General features: G+C 46.2%; 1 protein-coding gene and 1 long non-coding RNA gene across 10 annotated transcripts in view; one reads left to right on the forward strand and one right to left on the reverse strand.

Annotated features, from left to right (window-relative positions):
- The window catches only part of LOC148050803 (uncharacterized), a 114,613-nt gene extending 100,029 nt beyond the window's left edge, over positions 1-14,584 (reverse strand). For 6 of the 8 annotated variants that reach the window (XR_015700405.1, XR_015700407.1, XR_015700408.1 and 3 more), the window contains exon 1: positions 14,084-14,584. This is a non-coding gene — a long non-coding RNA (uncharacterized LOC148050803). Of the gene's footprint in view, positions 1-353; positions 426-14,083 lie in introns of those variants that run through there. The other 2 variants (XR_015700404.1, XR_015700403.1) reach the window with 2 other exon arrangements.
- A 105-nt stretch (positions 14,585-14,689) lies between these two features.
- Positions 14,690-20,604, forward strand: PFN2 (profilin 2). Of its 2 annotated transcripts, none has more exons than XM_087740784.1 (3): positions 14,690-15,012; positions 16,608-16,800; positions 18,848-20,604. In XM_087740784.1, the coding sequence occupies exons 1-3, from the start codon at positions 14,881-14,883 to the stop codon at positions 18,943-18,945; spliced, it is 423 nt and encodes a 140-aa protein (XP_087596910.1). In that variant the 5' UTR covers positions 14,690-14,880; the 3' UTR covers positions 18,946-20,604. The 2 variants fall into 2 exon arrangements, with proteins under 2 accessions (XP_087596910.1, XP_087596909.1); XM_087740783.1 differs by lacking the exon at positions 18,848-20,604 and adding an exon at positions 18,531-18,768 and having other exon boundaries at positions 14,694-15,012.
- Positions 20,605-20,809: the final 205 nt, after the last annotated feature.

Consider the following 20,809-nt stretch of genomic DNA (forward strand, 5'->3'; position numbering starts at 1 on the left):
AAGATTTTGGCTCATACCCTCATTTGCGCACTGAAGAAAAATAAAGATGAACCAAAATGGTTGAACATGTTTCTTTTTTAAATTAATAAGTGGGGGTTTTTTTACTGATAGAAATTAAAGTCCTGCTTCACTGGAAGGCTGCAGGGTGACTAAGACCCAGTGCAATGGTAAATGATAGAATAAACCTGTAAATTTTGTGCGTGAGATTTCAAAAAGCTTTCCTTGAGTGTCACAGACTGAGCGTCACAGGCATTCCTGAGTTAAATAACAGAATTATTTAAAGAAACAAACAAAGCTTTCTTTACATATCAAGAAAGAAATTGAGAGGACAACGCAACGACAATTTCTTGTACCTTCTTTGCAGGCGGTGTCTAACTGCGCGCTGCAAACAATCGCATGCCTTGCTGAGGACTCCCATGTACCCTACTCATCCTATTCATATACTCCTACTGGCCAAAGCAAAGTCTCTCAAAAAAGACAGGCCTGTAAGAAGATGGAAAATCAAGGTCAGATTTTGTAGTGAAGCAACAAAAAAATATTCAGTGCATCAATGATAAAATTTGTTTTCAGTGTCATCATTTCAGTTCCCAACTTCTTTTTTTTTCCTGTTACTGAGATTATGTCAGAGTAAAATAAAAACATCAAAGCACTGTCGTAATCAAAGAACAGTTGTTTTGCTTTCTTTTCTTGGCCAATTAACATAGCTTAGCTAGGAGGAAAAATACAACCCCACTAATACTCAGAAGCAACCTCAGCTTTAGGTCATAAGCTGCTTTCTGTGGTTTGGGTTGCCACAGTTACTATGGACCTAATTCTGTTGAACCAGGAATCATTTGGAGATCAGGAGTGATACCATCATAAGGAACAGGACACGATCAAATTCAGGCCCTGGGTGGCTGAAGAACATGTCTCTCTTTGGCCTTTCCACTTTTCATTCACAGTGCTGTTGTCCTCCCAAACTGCCAACACAACAAAGGGAAGGACCCCATACAACATTTTTTGAAGCAATATTCATAGACTGTGTTGTCCTCAAGTATCTGATGCATCCAACCCAAAAAGCGTCTGCTACAGAAGGTAAATATAAAACAAGAATAAGATTTTAATAATAATTAGTAATTATCAGGAAGGCAGAGCTTCCCTCCAAGAGTATGCTAACACATACTGCTCCAGACTCACTCCATTCAAGGTCATAGTATTACTTTGGGTTTACATCAATAGAGGTAAGAGCACGTTTGCTGCTTCCTTGCTTGATTTCACTAGCCTGATCCCTGCCAAGTAGTAAGGACCGTTCTGAGTAGTTCAGTGATTTATTTTCATTTCCCTCTGTGGCCAGTCTGAATTCACGATATTGAGCGTTCAGTAGTGCAATAGTGCAAAGTAGTCTTTAAAGGTGAAAAACCCTAACGAGAACCTCATTAACTGCACAGGAGCATTTCCCCAGCATGCTGCAGAAAAAAAGACGGATTCCTTCCCCAATCAACTTTTACATTTCAAATATCCGTAACTGTAGATTTAGTTTCTTGCACAAAAGGATACATATGGATAAAGAAGAAATAGTGTAGCCTAGCTCTTCCAAGCACGATGGACCCGTCTGTTTTAAGTCTCGGTTTGACCTATTGCTCTCCAGCCACTGGTCGTGCTTGAGCAAGTGCAATGTACTAAGAAGGAACAAGGAGGTGATCTTAGCTCTGCCCGTGGCATTGGCATGAACACCGCCAGAGTTGTGTCTGCAGTTTTGTATATCCACATTGAAAGGGGACACTAAAAAAGTCAGCCATGCAGACAAGAGCATGCTTGTCAAGAATTTCTTAAAGCAAGGGCATAAACCACACCTTGGGCAGTAATTAAATGTAGAACAGCAAAGCAGTGGACAACATACGTCTATATAAATATGGTCTTGCTGTCATATTCTGTATAAACTCATCAGTCCTTAGCCCCCACAGATTCCTTTGTTCTGCATTCCCTGAACCTGCTTAGTTTACTTGCCGAGATGTTATCCAGACTTCAGGGATTACAGTTATTTATCTGAACTTCTACATCTAATCTACAATCTAACCTCCACATTTACAAAGGGAAAACTTTTCCAAATCTTTAGGTCAGAGGAAGCTTTGTGGGCAAATCCTATACCCATCTTTGAAAATGTAGCCTATGCATCTTCTTTTCCATTTGCAAGGAAAAAGGAGGAGTTGTCCAGCCACATTAATTGGTATATGGGACAAGAGATAAAGGGCATCTAAAAAAGAAATAAAAGTCATTTTATGCACTGTGCAGATTTTACGACACTTATTTCTGTAGATATGCTTTCTATATGATGGTGGTGCCAAAGGACAGCCTACCAGCTACATCTACCCATTTAATGAAACACAACAGCAAAGGAGCTGCCAAATATAACAAAGCGTGCTCCAGCACAGTTTGATCCTTAGTAACTTTACCAGCTACTTTTGTATAATGAAATGGAAGTGTAAAGAAATAATGACATTTAAACTTTTAATGCCCTGTATCAGTGATGCCACCAGGAATTATAACTTCTCATTGCTCTCCTGATGCATTTGAGGAATCGGGTACCAGTGTATTCATTCCTACTGCTTCCGTCTTCAAAGGGTGGCAAACCACTGCCCTTGAAAGCAGGACTAATGAAATTTTACAGTCTGAATGCAACTGGTAACAACCTCATAAGAACAAATTCTTAAAAGATACTTAAGCACCAAACTTCCATTGATTCATATGGAAATTATGACTTTGAATACACTTAATCTGGTCACAAGTAGCAATCAAAATTTTGCCAGGTCAACTACAAAACACCCTTCTAAAATTACTTTCTTCAGCAGGGTCTTTTTCTGAAAGCTGCTTGTGCTGTTTCCCTACTCAGTACGGCCAACGCGGTAATCGGATTGCTGTACGCAAACCCCGTCGTCTACAATACTGCAGGTACTCCTCCGTATATAATATGGTTCCTTAGCAGTTTTGTAGTATAGGAGAAATCTTCCAGAAATATGAGCTTTTTCTCATATTGGCCATACTGCATTCACGTGAAGTTTTCTACAAAGGTTTTTCATTCTGTGATACGTGCGGAGTCCCTCAGTCCTGCTGATAAAAGATGAAAGACACCGAAGGATTAGACCTTGAGAAGACGATGGGAGTGAGATGCAATACGCAATCTTCCTCTTTATCACCCCCAGTGTTCTGAGCACAGCATGCCTTGTGATTTTTTCCCAAGTATGTATCTCCTGGTTTACTATATTAAACCATTTAATAAAATAGCAGAGGGGCTGTGAATAGGAACTGATTACATATTTGCTACTTCAGTGTCTGGACAATGGTTTTGAGTGAACCAGTCTCTTGCTGATAAGAACACAGGCACCCAAGAACAAAACTAAATCTACTTCCAGTTATTTCTGTGGAAGGCAGAGATGGTCTTAAATTTCTGATATGTGCTGTGCAGCCTGTGAGACGTGGTGCTTGCTAAATGAAAAGTATTAAACACTACAGTTTCAAAGCTGTTTTTTATTTGTTTCTATTTGTTCAATATTTTCAAGGGTAACACATGGAGAAAAAAATGAAGTGACTGGTAACAGATGATTCTGAATTGCTGGCTTTGGTAGCATGAAGTGAAAATGCAAATGCATTACTGAATGAGCAGAGCAAACAGAAGACGTGGTCACCCCCACCCCATCCTGAAATACAAACAGGAACTTTGTTCAGAAAATGGCATTACCTTTATTCAGCACAGCCTAGTTGTTCGCTTAAATATGCAGCACATTTTCAGCGTATCTAACTTACAGCAACTTCTCCCATGAGCCTGAGAGTACATTAAAGGGTGCTAGTAAGAGTGATTATAAGGCACCTACTAGATCAAGGAGATTCTGCTGCAATATTTTAATTTTCATTTAAATTAAATTTAAATTATAATTTACACCACTCTGCTAACAAAAGGGGAAGAGGGCACTGTAAATGTAGCAGCAGGCATACATATCTTCATTTATTCTTCCCTATTTTTAACTTGTGGTTAAACTTAATAGACTTCTAAGTGCAAGTAGATTAAAGCTCCATCTAGTGCCAGGGTCTTGGAAGTTACTGAAAGATTTGCAGTCCAAAAATAGCGAACATGCTCGCAAAACTATCAAGAAGCAGCAACCCTAGCATCTCAAAGCTGTCACACACAGACGATGAGAAGTCTGTTGGAATTACTCTTACAGTGTATAAGGGCTTAATTTTAAAGCCGCTCTATCTTGGACCAAACAGAGAACATGGCACTAGCTGGACAGGGACAAAGCGCGCGAAATACACGCCTGCAACGGTGAGAGCAGTGCTGGCCGGTGGTGCCACGCGTGTACCCAGCAGCTCTCTCCTCGGCAGCGCTCTGTGGTCATCGCCACGATGTTCTGCACTACTCTTCCTCTTTGGATCCAGGGAGCTGGGGTGCAGGTGTGGAGGGAGGGAAGGCGGTACACTCCTCCCGAAAGCCACTTGCCGGGACCAAGGGCACTCTCAAGAGAAGTGGAAAATTTGTAACTTCTCACAAAAAGAAAGGATTTGAATCCTGGGCTTCTCATTTCTTTCTCTTCACATTTTCAAGTGCTCTCAAAGGGTTGCATGGAAAGGGCAACGGCACCCGGACGCCCCCCAGAGCCAGATGCCCCTTCATTTTACAGGGGGACCCCGGCCCTGGTGCTTGCGAGCCATTCCCAAAGCACAGCCTCCAGCTCACGCTCTCCAAGAACCCACGCTGGAGGAGAGCTGCCTCCGGCTGTCAGTGCTGCGCAGCAGGTATCCTGCACCTCTGCAGCAGCTGCCGGCAGCTCCGAGAGCCGGGGAGCTCACACCGGGCTCCGTGCCTGCATGGGGCCCGGGCACCTCGAGGCTAGCCAGAAACAAAGCAGGTTTCAGGACGATTTCAGGACTGAAACTTCGGATTTAAGCACTTGAATTCCATTTTTTGGATCTATGCCCTAGCTACATTCTCTTTTCTTTCAGCAGAAAATACTTTACAACACCAGCTGCCACCCTTGAAGCAGTGTGTAAATAAGATTGCTGGTTTAATTCTGGAAAAGAACTTACTATAGCAGTATTTAACAGTAGTTGCACTGTGGCAAAAAAAGGTATTCCTGATTAATACTGAAAATACCTGAAGAGTGGATTAAGTTTAACCATATTTTAATTATATTTTGAAAACTACCTGGGACATTTATTTATTTGTTTTTACACTCTTCAGAAAAACTACCTTACAACTACCTGGAAATCGGTCAATATTTTTTCAGGTACTTCAGAAGATGTTTGTACACACCAGGCTGCTGCTCTGAAAGGACAGAGCGCGGGGAAGGGCCGTCAGGGAGGGGAAGGGGAGGAGGAGGGAGAGCGAAGGGAGCTGCAGTGGGGAGGGCAGAACCGCTCGACTGATCTTTGCTAAACTCAAAGTACCACTTTGCACGCCGTAAGGTGATCACGGTTATACTACGGTTATAAACTTAACTCCTTTTGTGGTATTTCTTTTCCTGTTACAGCATATAGTTTCTAAAATAGGAAAGATAGAAACAAAAATATTCAATTATTTAAATTAAAAACAAATCTTTTTTTTCTTATAAAGTTGGTTTTTTGCTTAGTCTTTAACAACCATTTGACAGGGATGATTATCCTCTCACGCTACTCAATAACAGACACTACCACCAAAGCCGGTGCAGTTACAATGCCTTAAGCGTGGAGAGTGAAGCGCAATCTTATTTTTCACCACAAACTACTCTTAAAAAAATTAATCGTTGGAACTACAGAAAAATATGTAAACAAGAAGGAGAAACAGCTGTGTCCGATAGAAAGGCATTATAAACGGGTGAAGTGGAAACGCGTACAATCCGGCATTGAGGAAAAGTGCCATTTCCTCTGCTGCAGCCATTGCTTGGCTGATGGCCGCCCCCAGGTCCATGCCAAGAGCAGGTTTTGAGAAACAAGTACACCTTTGCCCAAACGCTGCCTCCAAGCTGTCCTCTTTCAGCACAAGGGTTCGATTTCCTTCCAGTCAAAGAGCGCGTATTCCAATTCACTCAACTAACCCCTATCTAAAAACAGGTTGTCGATGATTTTGAAAGGCTGACGCCCTTACTGTTTAATACATGGCTTGACCACCTGCCAGCAGTTTGCCATTATCTTCTCAACAGACATCCACTAATGATAACACAAGAAAATGGGTGTCTATTAAAACAAATGCACAAAAGTCTAGCTGGTGCTAATGTTCTTCTGTTTTTCTGCATTTTTTTTTTTTGCAACGGCAACTGCTAAAACAGCGCCTGTTTCTAGCCCTGTAACCAAAACCATGCTGTATGTCACAACTGCCTTATGCACGCTACTCTAACCTAATAATGAGGACAAGGTTTGCATAGCAAAGGACAGTTATTCTGATTGTTCGGTCAAAGCAGTAACATGTTAGGCGCTTTTTTTTTAGTATACTGAAGTCGTGTATTTTAATTTAAGAAAAGTGGTCCTCATTCTGCATTTTACATTTGAGTTTCAAAGAAAACTGAAATAGGCGGAAGCCTTTCACTCTTGTAGATAAACGTAATACACCCGAGTTACAAATGTTTAAAAAGCACTTTGCCAATTTGGCGTTTGTCTTCATCCAAAGTACAGACCAGCCGTATCAGATGCATCTTCCCTACATACGTCTTCACATAACTTCAGCATGCACTGGGAAATACATAGCTAGAAACACGTATGACCGAAAAGCAGGAGTGAGCAATTGCGGACACTCTAAGCGTGACCCGATGACGTGGTGCAAGCTGCACTGCTGGATGAGGACGCCAGGAAGGTGGACAGGAGAGCACGGGGAGTCACACAGCAGATGACTGCATTCTTCTTCCCCACAGTAACACCACCATGAGTCCACTCCCAGTTGCTGTAAAGACAATATAAACCCAGTGCCTGCTTCAAAGCAATGTAAGCTGAGATTCAGGCGCTTGCCTCCACTGGCACTTACTATGTAGACAATGTTAAACCAGGGATGCTGCGGGGCACAATCCATCAACGAGACCGGTACACAATCAAAAACATGACCTCTTGAAGCCATCTACCAGGTCTCCACGGATGCCAGCTTACCGCGATGCTGAAGGAGACCTGCCTCAGTGCCACGGTCCTCTGCAACGTTTCTTCCCCGTAACATTCTCAGCACATTTACTTTTCATAATGAATAGCTGTTTGGTCGAGATATGGTATTATTAGTTTCCTTCAGTGAGGTATTTAAAAAGAAAAGAAAACGCTCTAAATGAAACCACACCATTTCTATGCTGTTTTCCCCTTTACTCAATTCTACTTTTCCCCGTTCCTCCCATTTTTAGATTCTTAATGTTGCCTTTCATCCATAACAGAGTGGCTGCTCTACAGTTCAGCAGTATTAGACTTTCAGACTGAGTAAACCTTTTCTAAGCACATAATGTATTTTAAAACCTTTCTCTGATGTTCTTTTGTGATTATGTAGACGAATTTGAGCAGAATAATTTCCATATGCTTTGTTTCTCAGAAATGGGATATTTATTTCACTAGATGTAATTGAGAGAAAAGCACTACAGCTATGGGAGAAATAATTCTCTGGGTGCTGAAACTAAGTAGTACTTCAACTATCAAAAATTCACACAAAAATATTCTAAATATTGAATACACATATACTGGCTCTTCTTTGGTGAGCTGACAGCAGGCAGGCTGACTGCTACTCATAGCCAGAATCGAATACTTTGTGGCTAGAGAGAAATTTGGTACTAAATTAAAAAAAAAAGAATTGTGAAGAAAAGAAAAACATTTAGCCATTTCTGCTTCATTAAAAAAATAATATATATTTGTAATTTTACAGAGCATTATAAGGTTGGAACTGTATAATTTCTCTGGGAAAATGTGGCTTTTTATACTTCAGAATTATTATTAAATGCTTTTGCAGACAGTGAATGCTTTGGGTAGAAATTACATACAACAGATAAATTTATGTATCTGTGATCCACAAATCCTTTGGACTTTTAACAAGCATCAACAGCAAAATTATTTGTGATCAGAGGACGAAATATCAGCCAGATAGACATATTTATAGGTACTGTCACTGAAAGAAAGCTTAATGAAGGAAATAACATACCGAACAAAACTTCAGAGTTCCCTGCCTAAACCACGTGGTAGATTGAATAAGCAGCAGAAAGCGGTGCAAAAACAATCACCTAAAGAAACTGTGAGCTAGGAAAACAGAAAGGCCTGTCAGTTCAATAACCAGCACATGACCTGGCACAGGCAGCCAAAAACCGGACACCGACTACGGCACGTATGTGGACTGCCAGGCAGACGCTGTGGCCGTGCCCAGCAGGAGAGAAGAGTTCTGGTGTTCCTGCAGTGCAAGGCAATCCGACATCAAAAAAAAGTTTGGTTTTTTTTCCTTAATGTACGCTAGCACAGTGCAAAAATGCAGATCAGCTATCAAAGAGGTAAAATTATATACCAGTCGACTTTGACAGAAAAAAACAAACAGATGAAGCCCTGGAAAAGTTAAATCATCTAACATCATTTCTCCGCGCGGTCAGTGAAGTTTGCACAGAGATCAGAAGCATAGGCTTCATGTAGTAATAAGACCGTTAGCTGCTCTTGTTTAACCACACTGCACAAATATCTGGAAAACAATGACTGCATTGAGAGGCCATGCTTAATCTGCTCCGTTTTCCACCTTTCCACTTTCTCTCCCTCCAACTTTGTGCTTCTCCAACTCTCTTACCGCATTTCTTGGTCTTAGTTTTCACTTTTCAGATTAACTTCTATACAACCTTTCACCCACCGAAATAATCCGTTAACAAAGGTGTATCATGAGTCACCACTGAGCTTGGATAAAATAAAATAAAGAGCTTGGACTGAAGATGCTACCACCTTCCCTCCACGGCGTCAAGCTATCTACAAACTTACTGCCTTTCACGGTACACACCCATGTTTCATAACTGAAAAGTTGACGGAGGGCTACCTATTTGGGTTCTGTTTGCTTTATTTAAAGCAAAACAAAATACTGCAGGATCTAAGTACACCAAGGAGCCTGACTGTTTGATAAACCTGAATACACAGAAAGCTGACTCATATAGGCTTAATTCTGCACATCTCACTCATACAGGGACTCTCACCGAAGACACCGTTACAAACCAGAGACTACCTGTCCAAGTAAGAACTTACAGATAATATGCTTTAATTTCTAGGATTAAGGTTTATTTTCTGTTGGCCACCGGCGAGATCAAGAACTTACCTTAAAAATCCAAAAGCTGAGCAAAGTTCCATGACTTCAGACATCTTTTCTAGTGCTTTGGCCAGTCTATAAACCAGATCCACAAAGAATTGTCCTTAAAGCATTTCTGGAAGCCACTTAAATGGAAGCAATCTCATACCCTTATCATCTGACATAGCAATACCCCTAAGCTTGCATCTGATTTTAAAAGTTACATTTCAGCTTTGCTATGTTTGAAGTTGATGGTTAAATAAAGGATGAGGAAGGGAAATTCTTCTTAACTGCTTACCTAATTAATCCTTAGAAAGACTAGGGTTTTGCTGAGCTATCTATACTGGTAAAACCATACCAGGCAAACCTCCTCTATGGAGATGAAACTCTTATCCGCACGTGGAGTTAAACCACCTTTCCAGACGATGTAAGATACACCAGAAAAGCATCTTTTTTTCAGAGCTTTCTGGGTGGTTTCAAGTGCTGTGGTACAGGGCTCTTTGTAGCGCGACCACAGCTATGCTAGCACTGGACAGGACCTTTTTCACGCACAGGTGTAGCTATGCAATAAAACTTTGCATTGTGGTCTTAATCTAATGATTGTTGCACTCTGTAGCACTGTATGTTTTAAAGCTAGCTTCAAGTTTTTAGCTCATTAATATGTCATTTTTACAATTCATTTCTAGCTAATGCTCATCCCAGCCTTTGGTAGCTTCCTCGTTTTTCAGCCAAGTAGCTGTGGAAGGACCCTGCAAAGCCCATTTTCTAGTCATCACCACGAGGTTACGAGACAGACTGCTCCTTGCTTCTTGGCTTTTAATCAGCAGAAGTGAATCTGCTAACTCGTAACACTTCTAAATCGGTTTTACCCTCTGCACTTCCGAAAGCAGTTGTGGTAAAGAGAAAGACCGCCACAGGAAAGCCAGTATGGTCTGGAGAGGAAGTCAGCAGGGCACCACCGCAAACTGACGCCAGCAGTGGTAACGCCGGAGGCTGACGATGCATCGAGCGAGCTTTGGCTCCGTGAAGTTTAATTTTCACAAAGGCAGCAAGCTGCATTCTGTTCATAGTCACTTGCCCTTCCTGTCTACACACGAATGCTGGTTAAAGTTATCTCCAAATGGGCCAATTTGGTGAATCATAGAATCGTTAAGGTTGGAAAAGACCCTTAAGATCATCGAGTCCAACTGTTAAACTATCACTGCCAAGTCCACCACTAAACCATGTACCTAAGCACCACGTCTACCCGTCTTTGAAATACCTCCAGGGATGGGGACTCAACCACTTCCCTGGGCAGCCTGTGCCAGTGCCTGACAGCCCTTTCAGTGAAGAAGTTTTTCCTAATATCCAACCTAAACCGCCCCTGGTGCAGCTTGAGGCCGTTTCCTCTCATCCTATCGCTTGTTACTAGGGAGAAGAGACCGACCCCCACCTCGCTACAACCTTCTCTCAGGCAGTTGTAGAGAGCAATATGGTCTCCCTTCAGCCTCCTCTTCTCCAGGCTAAACAACCCCAGCTCCCTCAGCTGCTCCTCATAAGACTTGTGCTCCAGACCCTTCACCAGCTTGGTTGCCCTTCTTTGGACACGATAAGAAATCTTACCTTTGGCTGTCCAACCATTTTGAGCGGAGCAGCAGTAGTTACAAAGCCTGACAGAAAACTGCAAGTTATTTTACTAACGAAATATACGCCCTCCTTCAAGTTTTTGGCCAATTTTAACTTTTGTGTTACCAGTATAGAAGCAGTCAAGTTTCTCACAAAGCTATAAATAGAACACTCTGGCTAAGGAGAGTTGGTACTTTAAAATTCTTTCAAATGATTATTTTTCTTAGATGTGATCCAATATAAATTTTAGACAAAGTTCTGAACCGAAGCAAAAAGACTAATAATTGTTACAAGCTGCATAAAAAACCCAAACTGTGGCTGTAGTGTGCAAATACCTTCCAGAAAGAAGAACCATCGGGCAGAATGTAGAGAGAGACTAAAATACAAGAAATCACAGTTTAGCAACTATTTATCGTACATGTATAGCTTACGTTCAGACAGCACCATTTCATGCATCAGCCTGGGTACTGACGTTAAAATGACCCACTACATCTAGCAATTTTAACAACAATATTTTGTTTATATATAAATGCTTCATTTAACAAATGTGTCAGCTTCCAGTTAAGACTCCTAACAAAAAATAAAACTGGAACTCCTCTCTCTTACAATCTTTAACGTACAGAGCCCACCCTCATTTTCTTAAATCAAACAGTCTCAAAGGTGCTGTTGCAGTAGTGTCTATACAAATAGCATTACAACGATTGTATGACATAGAACATGACCAAATGAGGCACCTCATGGTGAAAATAGAATTAAAGGATTATCATTTTTAGAAAAAGCACTGGTGACTGCTGAATCTGCAAGTCACACAAGCTACCTGATAGTTTCATAACATTAAATAATGGTGACCCAATTTAGACTTCACTTTCTAAATATATTACTGGAGTTACTTCACAAATAACATGACTAAAAGCCGAGCTACCAAGCAGGTGGCAAATCCTCCACTCTTATCCATCCATTTATGTTCAGGAGATCCCAGACTTCCGTGCAGTTATTTCCAGTTTAAGTCATTAAAAGCAGACAACTGCATTCCCTGTATGGCTGACACAATCTGCTCATCAAAATAGCACTCGCACTACTGATCACCTGCTTTATGCAGCTATTAAAAAAAGGTGATATTCCCTGCGAAGCAGCGGTAATATTACCATACCCACTCTACATTCTTTGACATCTGGGTGAGACGTTTGGTTCATGAGAGGCGAAGCACTGAACCCACCACACAATAAACTGGCGAGGCTCTGGAATCCCAGGGACCGCCACGCAGTGCCTCACGCACCGGTTCAGCGGCTGCTAAAGTCGCAGTGTTTCCCCCCAGACTCAGCCCAGCTCCAAGCTGGCAGTGACCGCTGGGTCTCCACCTCCCATGAAACAGGACTGGACATGAGGCTGTGAGGGCTCGGAAACGCATGCTTGGTCCTCGGGCAGAAGGGATGGACAAATGTGTGGAAACGTGCATGCAAGAAGGTGAGATACGTCCAGGCAAGAGGCGGCGTAGCCTTTGGCTAAAGCCCTGGAAACCCACGGCTTCTTGCGCGAGATACCTCCACGCTTGTACCAGGCAGCCTGCCATCCATGCGAAGCCCACCTCTCATTAATCAAAGGACGGTCACGCTAGCAAACAGGCAGCTCCAAAACTCCCAAAGCCTGCCCCTGGGTTCCGGGTGATATGATGTCTGCCGCTGTATTTATTAAATCCACTTACTAAAGTGAAACAGTTTGGAATCCTTATTACAGCTTGCAAAAACAACAAAAAATCCAAACCCCATATAGACAAAAAACAAACACATTTTGTTTGAACGCTAAAAATAATGAACCCATCAGCCTCCTGTTCATTTAAGATGGATGCATTCCATTCTGTGCAAGTAATAGTGTTAAACTGGGACCTCCTACAGAAGAGCATTAAAAAAAAGAAGTGGCCCTCAATGGCAACTTCAGGCAGAAGAGAACTTTTTCTCCTTCCCATGGAAGGAATCTGTGGAGAGACGATGATGAAGGCAATCCAGACTTCACAAACAGCTTTAGCTATTTAAAAAGCTGAAAGCAAATTTAAAGCTTGTAACTCATTGGTAGATACAATGACACGAGGACATTTTTGGTATACGTGGATGGCACGAAAAGGATAAAGCAAAGTTCTGGTGCTGTCCAAATTCAGAGGGGGAAAGACACTGTGAAAATAAAATAGAGAAAATACTTAGGGGATTAAGCTAAAAGATGCAAATAAGCTCTTTTGTAATTATCTAGTAATCTAAGAAATCTCTATTAGTATCTAAACAACAGTCAATCCCGTGACAAGTGAACTAGGTTTTAAAAGGACTAAGAACATCCTGAAGTATGGATATTCATTATAAATACCTGGTGAATATTCTTCCTGGGGGATATAGCCTCAGGAAAAGGCAGATTCAATTATTGTACACTATGCCTTGGCATATTCAGGTATAAGATCTAACTTCTTGAATTAAAGCTTCAAAGTTAATTACACGGGAAGCCACTTCACATCCCACCTGTCTCCGTTCCCCAGAGAAGCACAACGGATACCAAGTAAGGCAAAACCACCCTGCTCAAATGGAAGGTGACTGTCCCACTCCCCAGATTTCAGTGTTAAGCAAGACCAAGCCATTGCCCTAAAACATGGCAACATGCCGGCAACTTGTAGCAGGGCAGTCTTCTGAGCAGTGACCCTGCCCAGGGCCAAATATCGATGCAGCAAAATACTGGTATCAGACCTGAACCTCTTACAAAGGAACACGGAAACTGAATTATTTCAACAGAAACTTGATGGAACCTGGAAGAATAAAACCTGAAGTCACCAGTTACAAAACCATGCAGAAATAAAATATAACAGATGCTAGCACGTAAGATGGGGAGCCCACCAGCTCAATGCGAGACCAGCAATTTGATACAGAAATTGTCTTACTACATCGACGGGACATTGGTTCAGCTCACCGAGGCAAGCAGGGCAGCAGGGTATGGCCAACTACCAGCAGCGTCACCACCAGCGCTTTCCTGAAGGATACTCGCAGCTGCTGAGCTACGCAGGAGAGGACATGAAACGCATAGGAATAAAACATAAATGCAACCAGCTGAGCCAACATTGCCTCCCAAGAGAGAGACCTGGGGGAGCGGAGCCTCCACACAGCGACTTTCAGCCGCGCAGCGGGCCAGCGGAGCAGGCCCTCCCGGGCACTTTCAGGAGAAGGCTGTGCCCTGCTCCAGCAAACTAAGACTATGCATCTGCTTGATCAACCTTGAAAAGTAAGAGGGGTTTACCCAAGCAACGACCACGCTTCCAGAAGCGGCGAACAGCGCAACGCCTTGGACGTAAGGGCGGTGTTCGGATTTCCCCGACCTGAGGACGGTGGCAGGAGGCGGCAGAGCGCCGGGGCGGCCCGGCAGCCGGTACTCACCCAGCCCCGGCCGCTCTCGGCGCTCCGGGCAGGGCAGGCGGAGGCATCCGGTGCGGGCGGGCGGCAGCGCTCTGCCAGGCGGCGCCGCCGACGGCCGCAGCGGGGCTCGGGGCGGCGGGGCCGGGGGCGGCGAGGCGGCGGCCGGCTGTGCCGCAGCGGGGGCGCACGAATCGCCCGGCTCCGCCGCGCCGCTTCCCCACGCGGCTCCGAGCCCGCACAGGGAGCGCTCTCCCCTCGGGACGGGCCTGCCCGCAGCAGCCCCGCCGCCCCTGCCCACCCGTCCGCCGAGGGCCGGGCGGGACCGGGACCGGGACCCCGCCGCCGCCCGGCTCCCTGCCGGCTCCGCGCTCCTCCGCCCGGCGTAAGGCGGCGCGGCCCCGCCGTTCCCCCCCCCCCCCCCCCCTCGGCCGCACGGAGCCGGGCGGCGCGGGGGGCGGCGCCGGGCCGCGCCCCTCCTCCCCTCCGCCCCTCGGCGCCGGCAGCGCGGAGGGCTGGGCTGGGCCGCGCCGCTCGCTGCAGCGCTCGGCTCCGCTCCGCCGTCGAGGAGGGAGAGGAGAGAGAGAGGAGAGGGACGGGACCGCCTCGCCCAGCCCCGCCGCCCGCCGCCCGGCCCGCGCCTCGCCGCCCGCCCCGCTCGCCCCCACCGCCGCCCGCGCGAAGATGGCCGGCTGGCAGAGCTACGTGGACAACCTGATGTGCGATGGCTGCTGCCAGGAGGCCGCCATTGTGGGCTACTGCGACGCCAAGTACGTCTGGGCAGCCACGGCCGGCGGCATCTTCCAGAGCATCACGGTGAGGGCGGCGGCGGGGCAGGCGGGGAGGGAGCGGGGAAGGGCGAGTCCGCCCGTGGCGCCGGGCCGGCCCCCCGGGAGCGCGGCCGTTAGCGGCGGGGGACGGGGGCACCTTGCGGGGCGGCGGGGGAAGGCGGCGGCGGGCCCGGCGGCGGGGGAGCGATCCCGCGGCGCCGAGGGGCCGGGCCGGCCGCGCCGCCTTTTTGTCTGCGGCCGCCGGCGGCGCCGCGGCGGCCGCGGGAGAGGGGGCCCTTCCCGCCGGCGGGGGCGGGGGCCGCGGCTGCGGCTGCGGCCCGATGCGGCGGGGCCCGCCCGCGGGTGCCGCCGCGCGGGGGCCGCGGGGAGCCGGCGGGGCGGCGGGAGAGGCCGCGCGGGGCGTGCGCGGCGGGGCTTGCGTAGGGCCGCCCGGGCCCGGCGCTGCGGCGAGGCTTACGTGCGCGGCGTAGGAGGCGTTCGTGAATGCCCACCTCGCCGCTGGCTCCATGTTTTTCACCGCCAAGATGGCGCACTGCCATTGATTCCTCCCTCCCCTCCCCCGCCCCTGCCCCTGCCCGTCCTTCGCCCCCGCCGCCGCCCCGCTCCCGCCGCTGCGGGACCCGCGCCGCCGTTACATAAGGGCCGTGCGGGGCGGGCAGCGCGCTGCAGCGTGGCCTGCCCCGGCCGACCGAGCGACCCACCCGCCGGCCAGCGCCGCGCCCCGCCCCGGGCGCGGCGGGGCCCGGTCCCGGGGCTGGGGCAGAGCGGGGCTCGGGCAGGGCCCGCGGCGGCCGGGCGGGCCCGCGGCCGCGCCGCGCCGGGCCGTGATTGGGGCGGCCGGGCCCGCCGTGACGCTGCACTTTGAGGCCGCCGCGTCGCGGCCGGGCCCGCGCCCCCGCCCCCGCCTCACCGGGCCGCGCCGCCGCCCGACCCCCGCGCTCCCCGCCCGGGCCCTGGCGCTCCCCCTCAGGCGGGGATGAATGGCGGCGCGGCGCCGAGCGCCCGCCCTCCGCCACAGGGCCGAGGCCCGCCGCCACTGCGGCGCGGGCGGTAGCGCGGGCGGGCGCGGTGCCGTGCGGCGGAGGGGGCAGGCGGCGGCGGCTGCTGCAGAGGGCGGCCGGGCCGCCGCCTGTCGGGAGCTGCCCCGAGCTCCGCGGAGGCCGCCGCAGCTGCTCGGCGAGGGCTGAGGTAATGCCCCGTCGCGGAGGCAGATGCGGCCGGGTGGCGTCTGAGCTGATCTTTCAGGGACAGGTGCTGGCAGGCTTTTCGGTTCTGCAGAGTTAGCGTCTGGCCTGGCGCATTCGGTCACCGAGACGCATATATCCCATGCTTAACTGGTCTCAATCGTGCAGTACCTCCTTTAATGAGAACTCGGAGCCGAGGAGTACTGCGGCCTTGGGCTGTGAAGTATTCCGAGGCAGCGGTTCCACTGCTTACAGTGGCAATAAACCAGTGCGATACAGACTGTGACTAACAAAGCCCTGTATTCTGGAGCACTTCCTGGTGGGAGCACGGGGAAATTCACTGTCTCGTCCTCTCAACACGAGACAGGACGCTTTCTGAACAGAAATTCAACAATAAAATGCTGCCGTGCTAACTCTGGACTTTTTTCTTTGACAGCCAGTAGAAATAGATATGATTGTAGGAAAAGACCGAGAGGGTTTCTTCACCAATGGTCTGACCCTTGGTGCAAAGAAGTGCTCTGTGATCAGAGATAGCCTGTATGTTGATGGTGACTGCACAATGGACATCAGGACAAAGAGTCAAGGTGGTGAGCCAACATACAATGTTGCTGTAGGCAGAGCTGGCCGAGGTAAGCATGATTTTCTTCCCTTTCAGATCACTGAGTTAAGAACGTGACCCTAAGCATAGACTCCAGCTATTAAGAAAGCCAGACTCCTGTATTTAATGGTTAATCTCAGGAAGTGACGTAAGGGGGGTAGATGGCAGTGGTCTGGCTGACGAACTAGATTGCCGCCTAGGAATCACGCTTGTCCCTGTTCCCACCCGTGATCGCAGCTGGGCGCTAGGCTGTGAAATGGTTAAACAGATCTCTGACAAGCAGGAAAGAGCACGCTATAGCTTGAAGTAAGCTTGCTAAGCATACCGTAACTTGGTATCTAAAGCTTACAGTAGGGATCTGTTAACGATTGGTAGTGAAACCAGCTTTTTCGTTGTAAACTTCTCAACAGAAAGTTTATTCTACAAAGATGTGAATTCCTCGTATGAGCTACTCCTACTTGCCTTTTAACAAGTTCTACACTAACTCTTCTTGCACTTCCTATTGAGCTCTCTGAAGTCTGTCTTCAGGCAAAAAAGCCCGTCCAATTTGGTATCGCTGAGAAACTTGCTTTACACTAGTACGCCTACTCTTGTGCTCCTCATTTAACTTCTAGTAAAACATATTACGGGGAAGGCACTAGGTTTGGATATAGAAAACGTGCTTCACAATACCGGCTCCGAGTAGTGTGCCTTGTGTTCAGAATATCTGGCCTAGCATTTTTTGGCTGGCTGTAGAACAAATTGGTGAGCAACGGACTTTTGCCTATAAGTATAAAACCAAAACTAGAGCAAAATTTGTCTATAGGCTAAAGCTGGGTGGCGGTGATAGAGGAAGAATGTTTGCAGCCCTGAATTGAAACAAGCAGAGTTCTGACTCTGCTGCAGATTGTGAAATGCCAACGAGAACTGTCTGTTTTAGGCTTTTTGTGAGCAAATTGCTATGTAGATGTACAATCACCTGTAGGCAGGCTGACTGCATTATTTCCAATTACAGTATTCCTAGCTGGGGAAACAATCGCTGTGCTTGTGGGAGCACAGTGCTTATTGTGTCTGTGTACCTGCTGGTGACATCTGCTGGCAACTCGCAAGTGGTGTTTACTGGTTGAGGAGCCTTAGGATGTTCTTTTTCGTGAGACAATTGGGACACTTCACCAAAACTGTGGGATTAGAGAGAGGGTCAGCATTAAAATCTTCCCTGCGTTTTGTCTTCTGCAAAAAGCATGTTTTATACTTGTATTATTGCATGAGAAGTCTTAGCCCAAGTCTGACCCCGTGGGTTTTTTTGCTAGTAGCAAGGCAGTTACTCTTACACCAGTAGTGACCACTACGGATAAGAATATAAGACTATTCCCTCTTTATGCTCTTCAGAATCACAGTTCTACATATACTACTACTTTAGTCCCTGACAAGACTTCTTTTTATTCCCCTTGGTTTTTTTAAGATGCAGCCAGGGTTTCCTTGCTGGGTGATGACGGATGGTGCTGATGGTGGAGAGGCACTGGGATGCTTTTTTGAGATAGTTGGTGGTGTTTTTCTTAGCAGTGGACTCTTAGACGTGTGTAGTTACGTAGTGTCCCTGAGGATAACTCATGCCTTCTCCCAGCCCTGTCTACATCTGTATTTTTACAAAATTCCTGTTAAACTAGCTTAATACCCAAATACTAAATCTTGAATTTGAGTGTGTTTATTGCACTGCCTAAAACTTGCATTGTTTCCTTGTCTAACACACTCTTTTTAAAACTTTTTTCTTTTCTCTTTCAGTCTTGGTCTTTGTAATGGGCAAAGAAGGGGTCCATGGAGGCGGATTGAATAAGAAGGCATACTCAATGGCAAAATACTTGAGAGACTCTGGGTTCTAGTTGCTAGGCAGACTGTTAAGTATTAGGGGAAGATTGCTATTAAACTTTCCTGGCGGTGAGCTTTAAACCTTACATTCTGGAAACTTTATTAGCAATGCAGGGTGATGGGGTATGAACCTGTGTCTCCTTTGTATCCCTTTGTTGGTGGGGAAAGGTGTTGTTTTTTTTTTTTTTCCTTTAATTCTGTTCATTTCTGTTTTGTTTCCTTGTGTACTCCAGCATTGGTTATAGTCATGGGAAAGGAAGGTGTCCATGGAGGGACACTCAACAAGAAAGCATATGAACTGGCTTTATACCTGAGGAGGTCTGACGTCTAAGCAGCCTCTCCCCATCCACCTAGCAACTGTCTTCACCACCACCCAGTTGTGTTCAGTGCTACCAGACTGTAGATGGTAGTTTGTGTTTTTTATTTACCCATTTCCTAATGTCATAATTCCAGTTACCCTTTGTTCATTTATATGTTAACCACTGTATGTAACCAAGTCCCATATCTGGCACCATTACTGCACCACAAAGATGATATGCATGATACCTTGAAAAACTTGGGAGGGGAATTTGCCAAGTGTAGGCTTTGCTTTGTCTTAGCAATTAGTGTGATATTGACAACTAAAACAACTTAAATACTAAACAAGGTGCCGATTGTACAATCTAATTTGATCAATGCCTCTTCAGCACTTTGAGCAATTACACAGCTCACTAGTCTTCCTTTCATAGAGCATGGTTGGGAGGAAAAAAGTGCATGCATATCTTTACTTCTGTCCCTCTTTTTTTTTTTTTGTAAATCCACATTTGTTTGCTTACACCCATTTTTATAGTGCCTGGTTTGTTTAACCAATTTGCCACTCAAAAGCTATTAATGTTACATTAGTTTTGTCGTTGCACTTCACCGTAGGCTTAAATCTCTTTATTTTTTCTTCACGATGTCTGAAGCTTGTACTGCTTAACAAGTGCAATCACAAAACTATGAAAGGGTACAGATGCACTTCCTCCCATGACCTTAAAACCACCATCCCGAACGAATCCCCAGAGACATTCCATCGTTGCAATAGCTCAGGCACTTTTTTTTTTTTTTTTTTTTTTTGCCAGCTCCTGTTCTGTAGTTGAATTGTAAAAGGATGCCATTATGGACATTAGCTATCCCAACATAACCATCTGGAGTGTGTCTGGTTTCAGTTTTTCATAGGACCAATTTTAATTTGCAGCTTGGGGGTCGTGGGGGGGTTTCTGTTGTTTTTGTTTTTTAATATGAAACTGCAATGTCATTGTGGAAAACTGCCACCTTCAGCTATATCGGGAGCTCTGACTGACTCCGGTCTTTCTGCCAGATCACTTACTGGTTAAGAGTTTTGCTGCTCTGAAGCCACTGTTTGGATGAAGGTCGGTAGTTTGAAAGCTAAACTGTCAAAATGATGCCATTTCAAATTTAAAATCTTCATTTGGCCTGTCACACCCTTGCTGCAGAAATTATGGAGTGAACTGCCTTGTGCACTAGTCATCTGAAATGTCTGTAACCAAACTCTCAGTTCAGGCACGGTACTAACTTGTATGTCCATTTAAAGAGAACTGCAGAACTCTGTATACAAAACAATAAATGGGAGATGGTATTGGTTGGAATAACTGACTTGGCTGTCTTGTGATGAATTTTTTAATATGTATTCTGTGCCATACTATTGTTTAAAAAAAAAAAAATGAACTGTTGCTATTGTGAGATGGATTTTAACTGACTACGAGGGTTTCTTTCGAATGGCACTACTTTAGGGACATTCTAGTATTTGCTTCTATTGTTGGGCCTTGTGGATAATGTACAGATTTAAACAAACTCTTGTTGCTGATTTGTCCATTTCTTTCCCTGCACTTTGTTACATCTGGGATACAGTCTAACTCATCTGATTTAATATGCATTTCAAAAAATGCCATAACTATTAAAAACACCTTGTTTACAGACAGATGAAATAAATTTATTCCAACCAAACAAAAGCAGACTGTTGGTAATTTTTTCCACCCCGCAGGAATCCTCCGAGGCCCCCCTTCATCGCGTGGCTGACTACACTAATGCTAGATATAAGCACAGTTGTAAGCATTGTAAGACAGCAATAGCATGAGAATATAACTTCAGTCAAAGGGGCAAGCAGTCTTTGGGGTAGATCTTTGTAAATTAGATGATTTCTCGTCCCTTAACTC

The sequence above is a fragment of the Nipponia nippon genome, unplaced genomic scaffold, assembly GCF_047370975.1.
Source record: "Nipponia nippon isolate SJK-2023a ecotype South Korea unplaced genomic scaffold, ASM4737097v1 scaffold_7, whole genome shotgun sequence".
In the NCBI taxonomy this organism is placed as follows: Eukaryota; Metazoa; Chordata; class Aves; order Pelecaniformes; family Threskiornithidae; genus Nipponia; species Nipponia nippon.

What these genes read in the sequence shown, in the direction of transcription:
- PFN2 (XM_087740784.1), top strand. Translation starts at nt 14,881, where the DNA reads ATGGCCGGCTGGCAGAGCTACGTGGACAACCTGATGTGCGATGGCTGC. An exon ending in GCATCTTCCAGAGCATCACG is followed by an intron (nt 15,013 to 16,607) that starts GTGAGGGCGGCG and finishes TTTCTTTGACAG; the next exon opens with CCAGTAGAAATAGATATGAT. An exon ending in TGTAGGCAGAGCTGGCCGAG is followed by an intron (nt 16,801 to 18,847) that starts GTAAGCATGATT and finishes TGTGTACTCCAG; the next exon opens with CATTGGTTATAGTCATGGGA.